General features: G+C 33.0%; 1 protein-coding gene across 3 annotated transcripts in view; it reads left to right on the plus strand.

The window, feature by feature from the left end:
- The window catches only part of LOC106468929 (potassium voltage-gated channel subfamily H member 6-like), a 173038-nt gene that overhangs the window by 76944 nt on the left and 71388 nt on the right, over positions 1-24706 (plus strand). For all 3 annotated transcript variants that reach the window (XR_002612854.1, XM_022397938.1, XM_022398013.1), the window contains exons 4-5: positions 3421-3705; positions 14944-15164. Coding sequence is in view for 2 of the 3 variants with exons in the window: in XM_022397938.1 (XP_022253646.1) it covers positions 3421-3705; positions 14944-15164 (506 nt within the window). In the remaining variant the exon portion in view is untranslated. The remainder of the gene's footprint in view (positions 1-3420; positions 3706-14943; positions 15165-24706) is intronic.

The following is a 24706-nucleotide window of genomic DNA, read 5'->3' on the forward strand; positions in this document are numbered from 1 at the left end:
ACGAATAAGTAATTATATTTTGTAGCAACGAATAGCCATAGAAATAGTTCAGGCTATCTTCAGAGTTATTGCAGGCCCACTTGCATATATTGCTCTGCCGTGAAACATACAATTTTTTTCTCTGTTGTTAAGTTACGTGATATGATGCTAATTTTCTATTTTTTGTTGTATTAATTGTTGTTGTAATAAAAGTAAACGGAGATTTTCCCTTCAACTATTAAACGTTAATATGCTTGAAAATAACAAAAAGTGCAGATTCCACTCTCGAGAAAAAAAAGAAAGTTTTATGGATAAAAAAAACAAGGAAATGAAGGGCAAATACTTAAAAGTCTTCATTTTTTGAGGGTCACTATAATGCATTAACTCATATAATAGAAGAATATACTTTGAATTCTAGTCATACATAAATTCCTATATAGATGTAAAAAAAATGCATATTGTTGATAGAGTTTCGAGTTATCAGATATGTTATAACATTTAAGATTATCAAAAACATAATGTTCTTAGATTATACGACTGCTATATTAAGCTAGGTAAAACGTATCGCCGCTATTCACTTAAGGTTAGAGTGTAGAACTGTGTATCACAGGGTCCATGGTTCGCTAAAACATGGCTGGGTGCTGTTGACTAGCTGTCTTTCCTCTCGTCAATTAGGAATGCGAGTCAACTTCTGACACACTTTGTCAGGATCATGTTATACTCACATTTCGCTTTACCTTCAACATATTTCAATCAATAATTGACTCATATTAATATACATAACAAATTGCTGTTTATTACTTTAATCAATATTTAGAATTAAGTTTTATCATTTACTGATAGCATATTACTTCTTCCTTCGTTTCTCTTTCAGTTTATTCAGTCTTCGTCATATCTCCGGGTATTCGTTTTCTTTCGTCTATTAAACGCCTGTCTTTTATATTTCTTTTCTAAAACTACGCCAACTGTCTGACTTTCTAATTATCGTAGGGGTATCTGTAACCTCACAGAAGTTAAACTCTTAAGAAAGGCAGCCTGTCAGATGTTAAGTTATGGTATGGTTGCCAATTGTCAACTAAAAGGCTTTTACTTATACTTCTTAATAGTATAAATATATACTATGTTGTTGTTGGGCTTAGGATTCTTCTACAGTTGATGTCTGTGACTTGTTAGCGATAAATTCTACGATAAATGAACAGCACGCACTCGACTTGTTTTCAAAATGATATATATAGAGATTCGAAACAAGTTTAACGTATGTACGACAAATTCTTTACACTATAGGGATATCAGAAAAACTATATGGTTCTCTTCTTCTGATTTTTTGTCAGTGATTTGCAATTCTCATCCATATTAGTATTAATTCTCTATTCTTAAAGAGTGAACAGCACATTTTATAACCAGTAAAAGTTAACTGAACCACTATTAAAATCAAAACGGCAAGACGAGAACAAAAAGGAAACTTATCTCTTTCCTGACTTCACTGTTTCATCCAGTTGACTTCCCTCCTCGGCTTTTGTTGTGATTTCCACTTAAAACACTTCTTTCGTTGTTTGGTTTCGATTTTAACAAATTGATGAACCCCATTTTAAACTCTTCATCCATTGTTAGATTTAGATTCCTAACGAATTGACAAGTTCAATTTCAAACTCTTCTTTCGTTGCTGGATTTCGATTTCTAACGAATTGATGCATCCTACTTTTGATACTAGTTTGTCTTGAGTCGACTACTGACACTGCCTTGTTATGTTCACGATGCTAGAAAAACACGTAGGTTCAAGAAGTCTTGATAGAAATGAATAAAAAACCCTATAACCCGAAAACTTTCTATGAACACTGCCTTGTTATGATCTTTCTATACTCGTACTTCGTTTTCCTTTCAACTTTATTAAGGTTGTACTTATTTCTATCAGGAATTGACTCATACTAATATTCATAACAAATTGGTGTTATATTACTGTAGTTAACAGCACATAGATTTAGAACCAGGTTTTATTTCTTACTGACAACATATTATTTTTCCTTTCGTCTCTCTCTTAGTCTTCCTCACATCTCCCGGTCTTTTTCCTTCTATTAAATGCATATCTATCTATCTATCTATATATATATAGATATATATATAAGGCACAGAAATCCGTGTGTCTGTTGTCCCTTATCTAACTACTCCTAGGTCACTAAACTTTGTGGATGATAGTTTGGGACAAGGCGCATGTTAATAGAGGTTCCGAACCCCCTCCATCCCATTATTGCTGTCATTGAGCATTTATTATCTTAGACGTAAGTTAACGTTAACTACATTCATAGATGGCTCTACGTCCTTACATCGAAAAAAAAAACTATTAAATTTTCTATAACATAAGTTGGGGTACAGCACACAAACGACTCAGAGAGTGCGCTAGCACTTTCTATGGTGGAATGCAATGAAACAAAATGGTTGTCACTATTGTAATAATACATAAATTCAGTTGAAGTTTATTTCCAACAGCCACCATAAGGCTGATATGAAGAGTCATTTCTTGAGTTATACCAACGTCCCAATTTGACCCGTGACCTTTAAACTTCGGCCCGTAAGACACTTCTGCAGTCAATGGCCGTTAATTGATTAATAATGTGAAAGCAGGTAACAGAAAGCACACTTACTGCCACTAACTTTTTGCTACCTCTTCCTACAAAATCACCCTGACCATCACACAATGTATACCATGTTTTAAGTATATACATAGTGAGTTCCTAAAGCTTACACAAAACAGCTGGTGAGGTAATAATGAATACTATAATAATATGTTATATTATAAATAAATTGTGTGAAAGTTAGGATTTTTGTGTTTTATATATATATATTTATTTATTTACATATACATTTATCATTAGGAATCATAAAAAGGACAATAAAGTTACCTTTAAAATCACATCATTAGAAGTGACCTCTGAAGTCACGAAGCCAGTAGAATCTATATATATAAACGTATGTATAAAAATTAGCAGAAGTTATGTTGTCACCTTTCAAATAATTCAGTTCTTAGCAAATCTTCACCACGATTATCAGAACTCGGTTGTTAGCATTACAAGCCTCCAGACGTACTGCTGAGACTTCCAGGGCAAAATGTGAAATGAGAATTTTGTTGTACATTGTATATTTCTAAGCATTTAATTAGCATCCGATTTAACACTTTATAATTTCTCATAAAATTTTTATTTGAAAAAGGTGTCAGAGCAAAGGGGGTTAAAATCTTCTGTATCCGTCTTAAAATTGTCTAAAGGTTTTTTGACTGTTGTTTCTATGTGACAATTTTATTGATAACCTAAACAAACAAATTAATTTTTGTAGAATAATAGGTTTCCGTCTCATCAAAAGTAGATGCTAGCCACTTTTTAAAATATTTAAATACTATTTATTTTTTTCTTACTCTTAAAGCACTGATACTTTCATTATTTTTATTAGCAACTACAAAAATGCTCCATCATGTTGAAGTGTCTAGCTCAATGGTGAGTCCTGAAAACGAGGCTAGTGCTATGGAAATAATCTCGTCAAGTTCCGCAATGGACTGGAATAAGGTTTCAACACATCATATTAAGAAAACAAGAAGTTTGGAGATTAGTATTTTATCGTTACTACACGGCTGTAACATCCCATCACTGACCAGAACTAGTGCTATGCCCTCTTTGACTTCATTGGAAGCTGTTCAGGAAATGCACGAGGCCTTTAAGGTTTCGCCATTTGCTACAGGTGAGTAGAAAACTAAAATAGATCCTTTAGAAATATGTTTCAAGCATGTTATAGAGCAACTACTAAGCCTGATGCCTGATATCTATAAATAATGGTAAATAGCATAGCATAATACTTTCTAATATTGTTTGTTACACATAAAAATATACCACCTCTAATGTTTTAGTTTTATGAATTAACCGAAGTCAAACGGTTTAATATCTGATTTGTATTCAAATGGCTTGACATAAATTCTGTTATTATTTTCATATTGTAAAGAAATTTTATTGATGGTTCAAAAGAGTCAAACTAAGAATAAAGTATTGGTCCTGAAATGCAAATAACTAAATATTGACCTCATACCAGTCTTCCGCTATGATAGAATAATTCGATAATATTTCTAAAGTTGAAATGACTCATTCCTTGTCTCGTAACTTTTAGAAATTGCAGGCAAGTGTAATAAATATCTCTTTTCAAATTACCAGAAAAAAAAAATTAAATGCAAAACTATAACAAAGAATCACGAATAAATGAAATATATTTAAATACCAAAGATTATTGAAAAACATGAAATTACAAATTATTTATTAGTATTACGGAAATAACATGAAAGATCAACAAATAATTAAAGGCTTCCAACGCTTCATAAATATTTTTGATATTGTTAACAGAATTACCAATGGTGTAGTTTTGCGGTGTCGCGAGGTTCCCCAACCTCTTATTTCATGTACAGGGGGAGCCCCGCTTCTATATTTTAAATGCAGACTGTTTCCCATGTTGATTTTCTAAACACCAAGATGTGGATCGATGGGATTATAATCATATCTCTAATATGGAAGGCTTTATATAAAATTAAGTTTTTATTAATAGCTGAAAGCTATCTGATCTTATAATTACTGCTTATTTACAACAAACTTAGGCACCCGTACTTTGCCCGAGTTATGAACTAAAAAATAAAAATTGTGTGGGTGCGTGCTATGATAAATAACACAAAAATACTAACTTATACACAATTTATTTGTAACATAATATATTATTACCTCACCAAAAATATTGCATAAGCTTTAAGAACTCACTGTGTATATACTTAAAATATGGTATACATTGTGCGATGGTGAGGGTGACTTTGTACGAAGAGGTAGCGGCCAAAGTATTGGCGGTAGGGGTGCTTTCTGTTACCCGCTTTCAACAACTAGATCTTAATGCCCTTCCACAGTGTTTTACGTGATTAATTAATAGACGGCCATTGGCCGTAGGAGTGGTCTTACGGGCCGAAGTTGAAAGGTCATGGATAAAAGTAGGAAGTTAGTATAACTCAAAAAACTGCTCTTCATATCAGACTTATGGTGACTGTAAGAATAAAAACTTCAGCTGAGTTTATGTATTATTGCAATAGTGGCGGCCATTTTTTCATTGCCTTCCTTCATGGAGAGTGCTAGCACGTTCTAAGATATATAAGACATTTCTATCCCCTCCCCCTTCACTGTGTGTATGTTGTGTTATAGAAATTTTTATAAAAGTTTGTTTTTTCTTTTGTTGTAAGGACGTGAGGCCATCTATGAATATAGTTAACGTTAACTTACACCAAAGATAATAAATTCTCAATAATAGCAATAATGGTAAATAGAGGGGGTTTTGAACCTCCATTAACATGCCTCTTGTTCTACACTGTTATCCTACAAAGTTTGGTTGAGATTAGCCCAGCGACGCAGTAATAGTTAGATAACGGACAAATAGACAGGCAGACACACAGCTTTTTGTGCGTTGTATATACATAGATACTATACATCAAGCAATGCTTTTCTGAATTTACTATTAATTGCTACATCACTGAGAGCAGTTATATAAACAGGGGTTTTATTGTTTTTAATTGTGAAATTAATTACAATTCTACATGTATTTAGAATACAGAGATATTACTGATACTAAATATTAGAAGAAAACTATATGTGATAACGCTCGTAGTATACATTGCCTATCATACTTAACGATGATGTAAAACGTTAGAGAATGATGTCCCATTAAAATTATAAGTCTTGCTACCTATTATAATTACTGATGACATATACACTCTAAAGGAGGAAAAATCATTATTTGCACTAATAGAGGAAGAATCACTATTTGTCAGACTATAATGATTTATAGGTAACAAAATATTTGAATATGTAACATTTTTGACCATGAGTACTTTCAGTAGCGTAAGTGTACACCCGCAATTGCTGGGAGCCCGAGCCAAAAGATGAGCCGAATCAGACAGAATCGTAATTGAAATTATTGGGAAATAAATGTAGGGGGCCCAATTATTCATTATGCAGGGGATAGGATCCATCTTTTGTAGCTACGCCACTGAGTACATTATAAATGAACATATAGAGTATTACCTGTTTTCCCCTATAGGCATGGACGTTAAAAAAGAGCAGCTTTTAGGGGTTGTGTTGGAGAATTATTACGTAGTGTAACTTAATTTATTTCTTTGTTAAAAATTCAGTCAAGGGAACTTATGCAAAAAGTTTGAAATTAAAATCAGGAACAACGTTTAAAATGCACAAAAGTTTATCTGGCACAAAGCTAAAACTAATACGATCAATTAAAGAAAGGGTAGATTTGGTGTTTAATTATGATTCTTATGAATATTTCAGTTTTACTGATGTAACTAATTTATCTTTTGACATGTTCTTGAATGTTATTTGTCGTTGTTATGCAATGCTACACAATGGCATCTCCGTACTCTGTCCACCCCGAAGAATTGAGCCCCAGAGTTTAGCGTTATAAATCTATAAGCCTTCCGTTGTCCCACCGAGGAACTTACATTTTAGCATACCTTAGTTGATTTCGTACAAACGTTTTGATATAAATATTTCGTTTTATAACACATACTCACTTCAGTGATTTGATGTTAAACAAGAAAATTATTATATCGTTGTTAATTTTTTTGGGCCTCATTCTGTGTGAATGTACTGCTTATAACCTGCCTTGGAAAAATCATTATTTGAATTCAAAGCGCATTGACAGTAATTTCATATTAACTTTATTTCTGACTGCACAGAAATTATAACCTTCATTCTACTTTTATTGCGTATACACACCTTCACTTGAAATAGCACTGAATTAAAATAAAAGTGGCTAGGCACAAATTACTTGATCTAGATGTTTCGGCTAGGTTTAAAAGTAACTGTTTTGATTTAAGGTAAAAAATTATTAAAAATGATTAGCTTAAATTGTTCAAACTATCTTATCATGTTTCAAAATTTTAATGGGAAAGTTAAGTACATTGAGGTGTGATATTGTATGGATAATTTAAGACTACAGATTTATCGAGCTATTTTATCAAAGGTTAATCGACTTATATTCTCAAAAGTGGAATAACAGTTTAAAATTACATTCAAAATCAATAATGTAAAGAACAATAAAAGCTGTACTTCGACTTGAAAATGTTTGATTATATAATGTTTTTAAATGTTAAATAATCCACAATAGAAACATTTAAAATTAATTATCACAACCTAGAGACAAAGAAACAAAACTAAATTATAAGAGATATATGTATTGCGATGTAAAATAGGTGATGTTCGTATTGGTTTCCTAATAATAGTGGCCCGGCATGGCCAGGTGGTTAGGGCGCTCGACTCGCAATCTGAGGGTCGCGGGTTCGAATCCCCGTCACACCAAACATGCTCGCCCTTTCAGCCGTGGGGGCGTTATAATGTGACGGTCAATCACACTATTCGTTGGTAAAAGAGTAGCCCAAGAATTGGCGGTAGGTGGTATTGACTAGCTGCCTTCTCTCTAGTCTAACAGTGCTAAATTTAGGGACGGCTAGCGCAGATAGCCCTCATGTAGCTTTGCGCGAAATCTATAACAAACCAAACTAACAAACTTAATGATAGCTTTGTTACAGTAAAAATGTATCATACATTATTAATTTGTCTTAAATTATCTATCCTACTGTTTCAACATTTAAAACTGAATTTTGATAGCTTTATCAATTCAATATTAATAAAAAAAACTGGCGTCTAAGCAGTAAGCTTAAAGGCTTAAAACGCTAAAATTCTGGATTCTATCTCTGCTCATGGTGCGGTTTTGCGCTTAACAACACAACAAAGAAACAATAACTACAGAATATATGTTCTTGAAGAATAGGATCATTTTTGTAATTTTCGAAATATTAAAAGGAAATGTAACACAATGCTTTTTAAATAACGAACACTTTTATGAAATATATAGTTGGTGTTGAATTTCGAGTTACATGAGGGCTATCTGCACTAGCCGTCCCCAATTTAGCAATGGTAGGTTACAGGTTAGGTAGCTAGTCAACACCACACACCACCAACTCTTGGGCTACTCTTTTAACAACAGATAGTGGAATTGACTATAACATTATAACGCCTATACGGTTGAAAGGGCGAGCATGTTTGGTGTGACGGGGATCCGAACCTGCGACCCGCAGATTACGAGGCGAGCGCTCTAACCACCAGGCCATGCCAGGCCCTGAAGTGTGATGTAATGGGTTTAAACTGTGGAAGATAAACTCAACCAAACACATCGATTCTAAAATTTTAAGCCTAGCACACAAGAAAGCACACAATCCGCCTGTTTTAAAATAATATATTCGAAACAAGTGAATTGTGTGCTGTTCGTTTATTGTTGAAATTTATCGCCAACAAGTCACAGACACCTACTGTAAAGAATCGCGGACATATAAAGCCTGACAGTGATGATGGTGTAAAAACAAAACTGTTAAGATAAATCATAGAAAAATAGTGACCAACAGTCCCGTTCTTTTGTATAAAGTAAATATTAGTAATGTTTACAAAATAATATTACTCATCCAGTGTTTGAAAAATAACGCTTTTAAAGAGATAGTTGTCTAATTTCGTGTCTGTGATGAATTACTCATAAGATAACATAAGCAATATTAGTTGTGAACTTTACTGACATTTACTAAAGAAGAGGATTTTGTTGATTCCAATGTATTTATTTTCAATATTCTCATTTTAGTAAACACAAGAAATATATTTATATTGGCGTTAATACCCTCTTCGCTTTATTAGTATTTTTATGTTAAATGAATTATGAGTCTTCACCAAAAGTAATGAATAATCGTTAATTTTTTGTGCAAACATGACGTTATTCTTCTTCAAAGAGAATGAAATAATGTAGTACTTATGAACTACTTTGGCAAAATATTCATCTGAATCTGATCCGCATCCACACTAATCTCGTATTAACACTATTACTGAATGTACAAAAGCCAAAATGTTCATACTATTTTTATTGATTCAAAATGTTAGAATATATTTTCTAAATATACTATTTAACTAGCTGGAGTACCCGTCCCCTGGATAGAAGTTATATAAATTCATGATTAATGAAAGGTTATCTTAGGACGTGAAAAGTTGCTTTCTTTATATGTAATTGTAAAAAACGCAAAAACGTCCATAACAGCTGCAAAACACAAAATGTGAAACCGTAACTTTGTTTGTATCTCCGCATGGACCCAACAAACGTTCATGCCAAATTTGATGAAGATCCATCAACATAAAAACCGCAAAACGCAAGATGGAAAACTGAAAATTTTTATGTACGTACAACCACATGGACCTAATAAACTCCCATACCAATTTTGGTGAAGATGCATCCACGCCCTGCGAAGTAGTTACGTGGACATACAACAGAAAGTGCTATTATACTTCTTCCAATGAAGCTGTCTCTAAGTGATATATATATATATATATCTTAGAATAAGAAGTTAGGATGTGACATTCTCTTCCAAGAAATAGTCAATGGGTACCATGTATATTTAGGTCTACTTTATTAAATATTTTTTTCTATTTTAACCTCGTAATGAACAAACACTGCAATTTTTCCGTTAAAATTATCAAATATCTTTAAGTACCACAATCAGTTATTTTGTTTTAGAAAACAATTTTGTTTCTTAATCTTAGAAGTTTGCTCATTATATTAAATTTAACTTTATTTCATTTTATACTTTCAACACACAGACTAACAACAATATTAGGATACATATAATTAAACCGCATAGGCGACGAAAAATAATATAAATTATAGTTTTTTATATTTTTTTAATAAAAGAAGGATGACGTTTCGAGTTAGCACTCTTTCGTCAGATCGTACAGTTTAAAACAAAGGGGCATGAGCAGAATTTTTATTTATTTATTTTTAACAAAAACATTAGGCCTCATTTATTCTACTGTACGTCACGTTGTCTAACATATATAAAAGTAGCGTGACGTGGCACGTCACGTCACGCTTGATTTCTCTTTTGACATACTGTGAGATAACCTAGCCTAGAGCCAGGTGCATAAAATTTAACATGAAAGTAAAAATATTGAACCAATTTTAAAGTTAGATAATATTAAAAAATAAAATATCTTTAATTAACGGAGTCTCTAAATTAGAAAACATTTTGTTTTTCAATTTTGCAGTTTATACATTTCATTTTATACTTTCAACATATAGACTCTTAACAACAATATTAGGTTATACTTTTATTGCTAAATAACATGATATAACAGCCATTGTTGGAACGCAGTGTTATCAAAAGGCACTGACTTTTCTATATATTAGAAGTTGTTACATATGGAACCTCTTCTTTTCTATCTGGTTTTTCGCTAGATTCCGTCATTAAAAAGATGCGCACGCACGCACGTGCGTGTCTGCCTGTGATTTATATCTATAATTTGTAATATAAGAAACTACTTCTTTTCTCTGTGGTTTACGCTAACTTGCCTCATTAAAAAGATGCACACGCGCATGTGCACACGCACGTGGATAAGATAAATAATAATAATACCCAAGTGCACACCCTGAGGGTCCACTTAGTATGTATGCAAACTTTCAGGTTTCTAGATTTTTCCTTTAAAGCTATGGCGATCACAGACCCACAGTCAAACAGACACCCCTTATATTATTATAGATATACTAACGATTATACCTGGCTTCGCTCGGTTAATTAGGTTAATATATTCTAGGTAAAAGCCAGTGTGTGTTCCAAATAGAATAGTTCTATTACTGTCCGCCCATTACGATTTTAGTAAGGACTTTAACCTATGATTCCATACCTTGAAGATATCGTCTATGTAACCACAGGTCAAACAATCTGTCACTCTTAGTAAGCCACTCTTGCCAAGTATTACGTTCAAAATGATCCAGAAAAAGGACAGTACTTCAGTTAATACTCTTGATATGTATGAATGTTTATTTTCCAAATTTTAAACTTCTAGTATACTGCAAAGTACCAACTTAGCTCGATGATTTGAAACTACAGTCATTGGAGTTTTTAATCCTTCATCTTTGGGGATGGGGCTGTACAGCATTGGTAAATGGACACAGCTATACAACTTGGGGATATTGACATGGCTGTACAGCATGGTAAAATGGACACAGCTGTAAACCATGAGAATATGGAAGTAGCTGTACTGCATTGGCAAGTAGATTCAGCTGTGCAGCATAGAGAAATGGCTAGCGAAAGTACCCAGCTTCACTCGGGTTATTAGATTGAAAGTGTGTGTATTTTTGCACAAAATATAACCTATATACTTTTGTTGCTAAGCAACATGATATAAAAGCCATCCCATAATAGTTTTTTTGCTAAGCGACGATATATACTTTTGATCATTACCAAAAATAGGAACGTGAAAGCGTTCTCGAGAGTATAACATCCCATTTTCTGCATCTTTGTTGGTCAAGCTTGATTTTGCAAAATTTATTTACTTTAATTAGCTATGAAATGTGAGGTTAGGGTATACTATGGGGTGGGAGTGGTAATACTTGCCACGTCATTTTTCATTGGCTATATGCTAGTAATAGTTAAAAAAAACTAGAACATCCCATAATAGTTTAAAAAAACAATATAACGTTCTATACTTTTAAAAATAAATCCGTTATTGGGTTAATTTACATTATTAATACAAAACTAAAATTAATTAGAAATTACCTCCCATCCTAGGGCTTAGTCCCTGTGCTGGGGGAGATCTCATTATTACTACATACGAACATAGATATTTCATACATTAAACAAAAGAAAACAAAATGATAAAATTAATATAATTAGGCTTCCCTATTAAATAAATACTTAACAATAGATTCTGTTTAAATTGAATTGCACTAAATTATTATAAGATTTTAGAGTGTACTCTTTACTATTCCTATAATTTATTTAATTTAGGCTTAGTCTTTTGTTTCCATTGATTGTTATTTACCATAATTATTTATGTACTTATCTCCAATTATTTATCCACCTCTTGTTTTTAATTCAAATCAATAAAATACTTTTTAAACTGTTTTTTAATTGTTGTGATTTATTAATTATACGTATCTGTTCCAGAAGTGTATTGTTACATCTACTTACTCAAGAACGGGAATCAATTACAGTTAGTAATAGTAGTAAAACAAAAGATATTGTTTAAAAAAACTATACAAGGAGATACTGACGTTTATAATGATATTTAATACAAACACAATTTTATAAATTATGTTTGAAAGGCTTATTGCATTATGTAGATTATAGCACTTTGAAAGTATAAGTAAAATAATTGTAGTTCAATATAATCAAATGACACGGACATCACGTTTCTGCTTTCATGTTTTAATCAACAATACGCGAACCTACCAACAGTTATTATTTTGTTATCGAGTGACACGTGTAATTCTTGCCGCTTACCATTAATTAGCGTCGCTGCCATAAAAAGGATGCGCATTAAACATTTCACATTCTAGAAAGTTTTCACTAATAACTTAAGATTCAACACTTTAAATATTTGCAACATAAACTTATAAAATAAGCTTAACTAAATAACTTACAATACATGACCAGATAGTCTGAGTAATATGTATTATGACTAAACTCCTTGGTAAGCCAGTGTAGAAATAGATGTATTTGGTAAATAAGTAAAATAATGTAAAAAGTACTTTCCTCCTTTTTTTACTGATTTTTCTCGTTTATTTGAATTTTGTTTCAGTGCTGCATCATGTAATATCTGGTTCTTCCATATATTGTAGTACTAGATCTTATAATCTTAAATGAACCATCACGTGGATCCACTTGCGAACATAAACGAAACGGTTCTTTGTTTTCAACTTTACTGCTCTACTGATAGTATTAGTATGTGTTATTTCATGTCTTATTGCCTAGTGGCTCAGATCCACTTTTTTTTTTTTAAGTTTATTTTATACCTTAACTCAAGCTTGCATTTCTTCTATAAGATTTATTCCCCAGTGGTACAGCGGTATATCTGCGGACTTACAACGCTAGAAACCGGGTTTCGATACCCCTGGTGGGCAGAGTACAGATAGCTCATTGTGTAGCTTTGTGATTCACTTCAAACAAACAATAAGATTTTATTTAATTAATATTACAAAAAAAACAGTACCCACTCTATATAGAGCTGTCACAAATTTTACAAATGATACCGTAAAAGTAAATTTTGTTTCGGTATGTGTTTAATCTGTGAGGAAAGTTTTTTCAAATGACTTTAATATAAGTAAAATACACAAAACATAGCTATCGGTTTAATATATTTTTATTTGTTGAAAAATAATCAAAAGTATGTACCTAACGTTTACTCTAAACTTAGTTTTATACAAAGCTAAATATTTTATACTTTTTTCTTCAACTGTAGAGACATGTTTCTTAATACGTTTCCAAATGTAACGCAACAGATTCAAACATTTTGTAACTTTTCACTTCAGCACCTGTGGTAACCAACCTTCACAAAACAAAAAAGAAAACGACTGCTGATGAATGCATTTTCAGTATAATTTTTTAAATTGTATTTTCACTATATTTTATAGCTCTGAAATCAACAACCACTTACTGCATCATTGTTGGGTCTTGTTTTATTTTATTGAATATCGCGCAAATCTACTCGGGTGTCCCTTATTTTGAAGTGATAAACTAATCAACAACATCAACCATAAATAAAATGTCGAATATTATTTTTATTGATTAAGAAATGTTAAAATCATATTGAAAAGTTATGATACTAGATGGTGATTAAGTGTTTCAAGATCTGCTCTTCATATGTTATAATCTATATTTTTCTCGATTCTTTGTTTTATTTCGCATAAAGATATGAATGTCGTTCAAATCTTCATCCACCATTCTTTTGTGTGTGTGTGTGTGAATAAATGTCTATCACGGAAAAAATTATAAAAGTACATAAAACCTACAGTACCTTGTAACGACAAAAACAACGAAACATTTCAAAAGATTAATTCTAGAGATATATAAAGTGAAAAAAAGATAACAACGTCAATATACGTATATTAATGGATTTTTCATAATATTATCAACTCTTCGGATATAAAAATGGTTAGATTAATGAGCTTATTAATTTATGATATCTCTTTGTTGGTTCAAAAGTTTAACATAACTTTCTCAATAACATAACTAGTATTATCACCTATAGTTTATTTTTTTTAATTTGCTTAGTAAAGCAGTCTTAAGGAAATTCATAATGTTAGCTTAAATCATTTGTAAGATATTTCGTTTTGTATTGAAATACGAGACTAAATGAATACATATTTTAATCGTAAAGGGATTGGATTTCACGCGGTGGACATAGTAATTAGCCCAATGTAACTTTGCCCTAAAACAAAGCGATCCGTTGTTTTTTTAAGAGCATTCAGTAAATTCCTTTTTGAATCTAAACAAAAACGGAAGACAAACATTTACAATGATATTTTAGTGGATAAATCTTTAACATTAATTTCTAAACACAGTATTGTGTACTGATAGTTTAGTTTTACGAATTTAATAATATCATTCTTGCTTCTACTATTTAACTGATAATGTTTTAATGCTTTCTTGGGTGATTAAAATATCATTACACGATAATCCCTACTTACGTTATACCACTTTCTCATTAACATAATCAGGGCTAGTACTGATACGTGAGGTAGGTCAATGGTGCTTACTATATATATTTAGGGTCAAAAGAGTGAATAAATCGCATTTCAGAAATACTGATAACCCAGCGATTTTGAAAAATAGACCTTCTTCCTATCAAAGCTTGGCTATTTGGTTTTTGTGAGTTCTGGTATTTCTGGTATTAAAGAACAATGCTATACAATGTGCTATCTGCATTCTGCCTGTGTGCTGTTCGGGTATTAAAACCTGATTTTTAGCGCCTTAAGCACATCGTTTTTGTTAAATAGATAAAAATAAATACAATACTCATTCTTATTTTGCATTGGTTGTGTTAAAGTCTTTCGATATTTTTTTTCTTTTCTTTATAGCTACAGTAAACAATCGAAGCAAATCCCTCCCAATTGCTTCTTCTGATTCGAATCTGTCACTTTACAGAATTCATAAACAATGTGTTGTACCACCATCACTAAGCAGCTTGAAAACAGAGGGCGCCAGCAGACAGAAGGATACTCGATCGTCCAACACGTCCAAGTTTTTACAAGAGATGCAAACTCATAGCAAACGCTATGTTGGCGAGAAGGTTGCGAAGGTAAACATTATTTGACGCCATTTTTTTATCCACTCAGTACATGCATGCCCTTCAAGCCAGGAAAATATATGTTTGTATCGTTTGTTCCATATGTTTATACAGTTAATTATGTACTTTCCATGTCGTTACATCTAAACTGTAAATTTAAGGCCTTTAATAAATTGTGTATATATTTTGTTAATTAAAATCATGTCCATTGAAGTTAAGTACAAACACTAACTAAAACTTACTACACAGAAGCTCATTAAAACGGATTTAATCCGCTAAGTATTGGTGTTTCGGGTTTATATTACAGAATTGTCTAAAGATTAGTTGTTCCAGTGCAGTATAGTAATTACTTTTAATCTACATTTGTCTCAAATTAATCTGGGACGATATAGAAGCAGTAAATAAAACTAATATACAGAATGACCAAAGATCAATAAAGTTTTATGTTGCAGCTCAAATGTTACTCGCAAAGAAAAAAAAATATGTGTAAAGCAACTACCTTTAATACCACGCTCTATGATACCTATGAAACGTTCATGATGACAAACGATTTAAGTGACAGCTATGTAAAGTATTTGAAAACGCCTTTTATAACATAGTGTGAGCTGAGAGTGTCTGTTTAGCAGCTTACTAGTGCATGTTGACTAACGGCTTAGGTTTGTTGTAAAATTTTTGGTCAATCTTCTGTGAAAGTCTTAGTGAAATTAAAATTAATCTAATCAAAAATACCTTAGGTGTGAAAAAGGTGCGGCCACAAAAGAATTCAGCGTGCATCTTAAAGGAGTGAAATCAAAATTGGCGGCCAAACTGGTAGCTATACTTATATCATTGATTACAGTTTTACAGAAAATATCCATTCATTAGTTAGCCAGGCCGCGTTTTTTGTTCAACTTGGAGCATGATGATGGTTAAAATAAAATACGCGGCCCCTGTCTAATGAATGAATATTTGTTGTAAAATTCCTATGAAAGCTCTAAGTGTAGCTATCACTTTGGCCGCCAATTTTTATTTAATTGCTTAAGCTAATATCTTTTTTGATGCTAATCGCTCTTTAATGAGGATAATTTCATAAAATTTAGTAAATTTGTACTGAACAGTAATAACCGTCCACCCCTATGATTAGCTGGAAAACGTGAGCTAGAAACTGCTAATCTAGTTTTCTTGGCCTGACCAATACTTATGTATCTGCACGTGCTTTCATCTTATATTTTTACTGGTTTAAGTTATCCGTCTTTAATCCAAATTACAAAAAACTAAAAACGGTCCACTTTAGTATTCTAAGTTGGAATTTATTCAGGGAATGGTATATGATGCGAAAGAAACCCGGTAGTCACAAAATAACATTCGTTTAGACAGTTGTTGGTGATTCTAATGATGGTGTAGATTTCAACGTTACTGTTATTTTATTCGACTGCAGAGTTGTCTAGTGGTTGATCCAATATATCCCTGGTTGCACCTCAGGCACGTGAACACGTATACCACTAGCGTGGATGTTGTTTGTCTTGAAAGCTGTAACAACGTCCATTGAATATCTCAGTTGTGAACATGTAAAGAAAGAACAGAACATGAACGTCGATATATAACTATAGTATATACTCAAACCTATATTATGTGCATCTACTTCAGTTTGTATACGTTATAAAAATTATTCGAGATGTTCTTATCGTAAAATTTTACTCACGAAAATACCAATATTTGTACTTGCCATGTTTATTTAGGAACTTCACCAGAAAAATACTAGGCTGTTCACAGGGAATCAGTTATCGTCAAGATACATTTATCCACTGATTGGTCAGCGGTAAGTTTCTGGACCTACAACGTTAAAATCCGGGATTCGATTCCCCGCGGTGGACAGAGAACAGATAGCTCATTGCATAGCTTTGCGCTAAAAAACTACAATAAAACTCTTAACTAGGAAACTATCACGTTTTTAAAAAGTTAATAAGAAAAAAAACATTAAAGCTAGAAAGAAGACTGAAATTAGCTTTTAAAAGGTAACTTTATCGATTGACAATTATTGCGTTTTATAACATAACTGTTTACCCCATACGAAATTTACACAAGTAAATAATTGTAAATAGTTCAGTAAAATTATATTTTTGATGTTTTGATATTTTATTTCAATTAGATTACAGCTGACACAAAAGTTTTACCTACTACAGGATTCTGGATTAGTTATAATAACTCGTTTTACAATATTTAGACACTTTAAATTATTACGGATCTCCTTTATTTATACATTTTGCTTCACCGCACAAATACAGGTCTGACCGATTTGCTGTGGGTTTTAACGTATCAAATTTTCAGTAATCCTACTGCTGTTTTACCTGGGAATATACTGAAAAAGTGTATTTAGTTTTTAAGTGTTTACAGTAAGATTAATGCTTTTAATAACATCGTATTCAAACTACAAGTTTCCTTAAAAAGGCTAAGTATTCAAAAGTTATTTTTCCATATATTTTAAAGTAACGTTCTTCTCCTGAAAGTGTGATTTTTATTTTTTCATGGTAGTAAAGGTTTGATATATATTAACAACTAGTTGGAGTACCCGTCCTCTGGATGGAAGTTATGTAAATTCGAGATTAATGATAAGTTAATGAAAATTTGCTTCCTTTATATGTAATTGTATGTATCTGTATGTATCTCCGCATGGACTCAACAAACCTGCATTTCCAAATTTAGTGAAGATCCATCCATCAACAGGAGGCGAAGTAATAGTAAAAAACGCTCATAAAAACCGCAAAACGTAAAATGCAGAACTGAAAATGTGTATGTATCTCTCCATGGACCCGATGAACCTCCATATCCAAATTGGTGAATATTCATCTACAGGGAGCGAAGTAGTCGTGAAAAACGCCCATTAAAACAACCCCAAACGCAAAATGCAAAACTTAAAATTTCTATGTACCCCCGCATGGACCTAATGAACCTCCACACCAATTTTGGTGAAGATCCATCCATACCCTGCGAAGTAGTTACATGGACATACAACAGACAGTACTATTATATTTATGTAGATAATCTAATTCAAACGAGATCTTTAATTTATCTCTCGAAGTTAAGTATACAACATACTAATAACACACACTTTGAAGCACATTATCCGGATCTAAGTATTTTCAAAGCCTTCAAATTTAATAAATGACATAAATTTAACTTTCAGATTTTTATTCTTCCTTATCATATCAGTTTTTCCATTCCTACTTGTTTAAAAACCTAACAGTGTCACAGTTAAAACGATTTGCTCTAGTTTGTTTCCTGCTTTTTAAGCACAAATCTACACAATGGGCTACTTGTGTTATGCCAACCACAGGTATCAAAACCCGTACTGGGGGCTTAAATAGTTAATCATTATTAAAGGAAGGATTATAATCTAATGGTTTCAGTGCAAAGAAATATATGAAATTTTAGATTTTCTATGATCGATATCATTCTTTATTAAACAAATGTTTGGCCTCTTTTATTAAGTACTTTATTCTTCAAGTATAAAAATGTTTTAAATTTGTTTATTAATTTTATAAAAAACGTCAACAATTCAAGATCATGTTTTTATATACTAATAATACCATACTTTTTAGATATTAATATCATTGGACAGACAGTGTTGGTAAGAGTAATCAGGCCTGGATTTTATTACCTGGGTAGTCCGTCGGTGGCACAGCGGTAAAACTAATGAGTTACAACACTAAAATCCTGGATCCGATTCCACACGGTGGACACATCACATAGTGCAAGGTGGCTTTCTATAAAACAAACAATCATATCAAGTAACGAGGATTTAATTAGTTAATTAGACTTGTATTTAATACATGGAATATATGGGTAGAGCTAATTTAGTAATATATTTTACTTACCCTGCATTCACGTTTGCATTAATTGTGGCTTTAGGGGGTGGAGGTTGTTATCCAGTTATATAGGAGGGTAATATATTTTTGTTATGTTATATTATTCTGCAAACGTTTTATATTTTATCGTTAGTGGTCGGGGTATTATCTAATTTATATTATAAGGGCGAATATTTAAAGCTTTTTTATTTCTGAATTTTATAATTTGGTGCTGTGAGGGGAAAGAGTAGCTTTGGACATCATGGTTTTAAGCATCCATGCCTTGCCCCTTTGTTTATATTGGCCTTTTTTTTCTTACATAACAGTGCTTCACACGCGACTTAGACGCTAAATAAAAATATTATATCCTCAACCCCTCTTTATTTTCTCCATTTATATTTCTTAATTCTATAACTTTCGCAGTGGTGTAATTTGTGTTTTTATTTTCAATAGACAAACCTAATACCGACACATTCTCTGCATATTTCATGCACATATTCGTATAGAAAACTTATAATCATTAAACATCGTGGTTATAAAACTCACTGATCTCTGGTCATTAAACATCCATATAGCAAACAGGTCGTAATCCTTAAACACTGTGGTCATAAAACTCACTGGTCGCTAGTCATTAATCATCTACACAGCAAACTGTACCTCAAAGTTTTTGAAGTCAACTGACTCCATCTTCAGAGAGGTGAAATGGAATTTTATGGTAAATGGTTTATGAAAATAAGCAGATACAATAAGCACTACATAAATCACATCTACACTTCGACAGATACACATTTTTACATGTAGAAACTAGTAAAAGGACATTTATCTAGATCTGGCGTGTTTGTGCTATTTTAAATTATTTAAGCGTTTCGAAACTGTAAGGCTTAAGTTAAAGTAAAGCTTTCAGATTATACTTGTCTAAGACTAGGCATCTTAGCCCACATGCACATAAAATGCAGCTACGATTATAGATATTCCAATTTTGATCAATACATAAAAATATTTTTTTGTCGAAGTTACGTTTTCTGGATTCGTACGACTTAAATTTCCTCGGTTATTTTTACATGTGCGCGTGTGTGTGTATGTTTGTATGGAGTCTAAGCTAGGTTTTGCGTGGTCTAGTGCTTAGGGTGTTCGAGGGTTTATTGACTTGAACCCAACTACTGAATATACGCACTTCACCCTTCACTGATGAGCTGTAAGAATGATGGTTAAATCCCATTATTCCATCAGAAAGGAGTAGCCCAAGAGTTGGCGGTGGGAGCCGTTGACGAGCTTCCTTCTGTTCAAAATTATGGATGGCTATGCGCTTCGTGTAGCTTGGCACGAAAATTCTGAAATGATTTGTATTTCGCGCAAAGCTACATGAGGGCTAACTGCGTTAGCCGTCCCTAATTTAGCAGTGAAAGACTAGAGGGAATGCAGCTAGCCATCACCACTCAACGCCAACTCTTGGGCTACTCTTTTACCAACGTATAGTGGGATTGACCGTCACATTATAACGTCCCCAACATCACATATTTTCCAATGCATGTTTGCAGAACATAATGCCACCATTCAGCAACTAGCGTAGTAACAATAACAACCAATACAACATCAGTGTGCTTTCCGTACACTCTAAAGCACACAGAAGGCTTAAGACACAACCTATCGTTTTCCACTATTACAACTTCAATGATATAGGAACAATAAATGTAATCATAAACTGAAATAAGCAGAAATGGTCCTGTCTGACATAATCATCCATACAGATCACACCTCATGTCCTCATTTAAAAATTACATGCATACATACACACAGTCAAGCGTAGTAAGCACATAAGGGCTGACAGTAAAACTACTTTTACCACATAACAAAGCCTCAGTCTGAATTACCACGAAACTCTATTATATCAAATGCAAATGTGCTTGATTTGTACAGCTCAAGTCAAGCTCTCATGCCAGGTTAAGACACACCTCTTTCCTTAAATTCAGGAAGACTAGTTTAGATATACCAAACCATCAGGCACAATCACACATGGCAATAGAATACACGGTTCTTTCAACTTAAGCACTACATTACAAGCTTCCTTATAGAACTTCTACCAGCAAATTTATGTCAAAATTGGATACAATACTTAACCCGAAGTAAGCTCTCTAACGTCCTTTAAACATATAGCGTATCATTGGACCTTCATGCAACTGTAGTGCTCTCAGCCTGAATGGTACTCACTCATGATAGTTCTGTCTTGCAAGTTGATAATTGCTATGTAAGCCATAGTTGAAGTAGAGGCTTATACTCCTAGCAGATTTGGGAGTCTATCTCTTGCTGCATAAGTTGTGCTGTTATGACAATTGATTCTGGGAAATTATGTTATTCAGCCTGAATCCATGGCAGTTGCACATGATGTCTTGTAGTATCTGCTGCAGTGAAGCTGATGACTGATTGCATCTACACTTACCACTGTTGCTGGTTGCTTCCTCTACCCAAGTTTGATGTGACAACTTCAAATCATATTACCACAGAAATTGCCTTAATGAAAGATTAAATGTTCCTGATACTTATGTGATGTCACATGAGTTTGCTCAAAACGTTCTCAATGAACTCATAAATTAGTATATCATCCTGATTGCCAAGAAACACAACCTCCTTAGGTTTTCCACATAAATGGCAAACATTTTATTGAACACTTGTCTTTGAGCTCTAAGCTCAGTCTTATGGATTGCTTATTTGTCAGCTCATTTACAACCAATTCTCAGTCATTGAGTTGTACCTTGCCTAAGTGCTTTAAAACATCGACATCGAGTACTGTACTGTGTAAACTTAGCATCAGATACTTACCACCTTCCACGAGTTCATCTATTCCAAGAAACAACTTGCTTGAAATGTTTAAGGAGATGGTTTACATCCCCTTTTGTCATCCCTTTCAACTAGACCTGGATTCACTTGTGTGAAAACCACCCAAAAATAAAAGTTGGTGCAAACAGATACGTGCTACGAGCTTCTCTACTGCCATATAGTTGACCTACTATCAATATTCCAGGAAACCCTCATATTATTTCAAGAGTTAAATATATATACGTATATCTGAACAAATTCTTGAGTCAGAACTCTGCAACAAGTAGGGATGTATACTATCATTACATTCAGCGTCGATCTCAGTCTAGACATATCATCAATGTGCCAAGTCAGCCAGGAAGGCTCTTTCTTAACTGTCCCAAGAATGTACGGTTTTGTGGCAAGATTCTGGCAGATAAGCCTTACACCTTTGCTACACCTCTTTAGTAAACTTTGATTTGCATTTTACCACGATCCTTGGTCACAGGTTATTCAACACCAGTGAATGGCAATGCCTGTCACAGCTAGTGAATGTATTGAAGCACCATAGAAACCAGCCCAGTAAATCTCAGAACATTCGCATTGCTCATTCCAACTAAGACCTATATTTGCTGCTCTATGCTCCTGCATGTGATAGTTATCCAGCAGAGGTCACATAGTAGCAGTAAGATTCTCCCGAGCCTACTATCAAAGCTCTTGGGCTTAGAGAGTGCCTCTCATAGCTGTAACCAAATTTTAAGTGCCCTTCCATTATCAAGGTTTACAAGCCTTACTACACATTCAAAGTAAACTCTACAATATACAAACATTTTGGTTACAGCAGTGAAATATATCTTTTACTATATCAAATACGTTGATATCCAACAGAAATTTTCAGGTATCCACAAAATGTAGGTTATGGAAATTTTATGCAAAGAATAACATTAGCATAGACAGCAAAATAAATAAAGGTAAACAAATAACAAAAAGTCTGTATTGACAGAGAAGTGCAAGTATACATTTCTTGTGTACTAGCTGGCTTTGAGTTAGCAATTGAACTCTAACTGAGACAGAGAGAGGGTTTACACACCTTCATTAGACAAATCCAAGAAGAAAAATTAAATAACTCTTAACTCTGACCAAATTATTAGTGCAGGTTTCTTAAATTACCCAGGTTAATTAATTTTATCCAATCTCATTCTAACTTCTGGAAGTCTCAATACAACACCTCACTCCAGGAGAGCATGACATAAAATAGGGCCAAACCTATATAAGTATATGGTACAAGTATTAATAAGTAACCTTTGTCTGAGGTCTTTGGCCTTACTACATCCTATTTATAAGGATGACGGTAACCATATGCAGAACACCTAAACGAATATTTACAAAACTTACTTGAATACACCTAAATAAAGATATATATACTCCATTAGTTATCAAAAAAGGTAAAATATGATCTATCCAATAATCACAGCAATTTCCAATGTACTAAAATTTAGGATTTGTAATTTTTTTTGTCCCTTAGGTTGCACTTAAAAATATCATAGAAGTCTGGAAGCAAAAACAAAAATAAAAAATCATAGAATATTCTTCTTTATAGTTATATTTGTATGATATCTCAGGGGAGCTTAAGCTTCAGTTATCCTCGATGTGCTGTACGTGATCCTATGGGTAATTTCACTGCAATACAAGGAGTTTAGGTTCAAGTTCTTTATTGCGTCCTTTGCAGCTTTTTGCAAATTCCTTAATACAGTTAGAGTGGGCACATGAAAAATGAACATTTACGTGAACATTGTGGTCTTACTTTAACTTACAACACAAAGATAAATCTATATCTCGCTAATTTAACCAGGGAGATTATAATATTTGTATTTATTGCTGGTAATTTTCAAAATGTACCCTTAAATATCACAAGAAGTGTTTACATCGGAAACAGATCCTTACTTTTAACCTCACCATGCTATCTTCCAATGATATTCAAACCAAAAACAACTTGGCTGTAAAATAAAATAAAAATAACGCGGCCAAGAAAAAAAAAGGTTATTTGTTATACAAGCAGCGACTAAAATAACCAATATCAGAATGCGGCTAAGGCAGTAAATATTATTGGATAGCTAGTCTAAATGTTTTTGCTAAAAAGTAAACTCTATAATCGGTTTGAAATTATTTTGTTATCGTGTTTGTCACTCAAGACACACGGTAGTGTGTCATGGGGCCAAACCAACCTCCAAGACATACATTGTGTCATTGACAGGAGTGGTAGTTTACAAATTTTCCATTTTCTGTAGCTCGGACTGTGGTAATTCAAACTATCACATATTTTCAGTGGTTGTGCTCCACTGGACTCTTACCTCACAATCCATTAGAAGTACACGAGATATAAAATCTCAAATTTTGATTGAATTTCTTCCTATTTTTAGTCGCGGCATATCAACTCATAGAACGGGTCTGAGTTTTTGTTTTGTTTCTTAAGTACAAATTTTTAGCTCATGGCTCTATCATATCTTGACCAATTTGAGATCTAATTACAGTTTTTGATTGATGCATTTGACCACACCCAAGATCTTTCAGATTAATTTACTCTAATTCTGCCTAAACTAATTTAAATTTTAGAGTAGGCTTATACATATCCTAATTAGTAATAAAATCGAATCTGATATACGCACGCCTAATGCTTGGTATTGCTGTCACACAAAATTTTAGTTAATAGAAAGAAAAAACGTCTCATAGATTAATTTACTTTAATCCTGCCTAAAAGAATTTCAAGTGCGACTATTAAATATTCCCTCTTGCTTTTTCTTCGCACTGAAAGTGCAGAAATTTTATTTGATAGAAAAACAAACTTAAATTTAATGGATTTCTCTCGAATTTGGTACACTCATCGAACTTTATACTCTACAATTACGTGTCAAATTTCGTTTAAATGTAAGTCACATG

The sequence above is a fragment of the Limulus polyphemus genome, unplaced genomic scaffold (genome assembly GCF_000517525.1).
Source record: "Limulus polyphemus unplaced genomic scaffold, Limulus_polyphemus-2.1.2 Scaffold3, whole genome shotgun sequence".
In the NCBI taxonomy this organism is placed as follows: domain Eukaryota; kingdom Metazoa; phylum Arthropoda; class Merostomata; order Xiphosura; family Limulidae; genus Limulus; species Limulus polyphemus.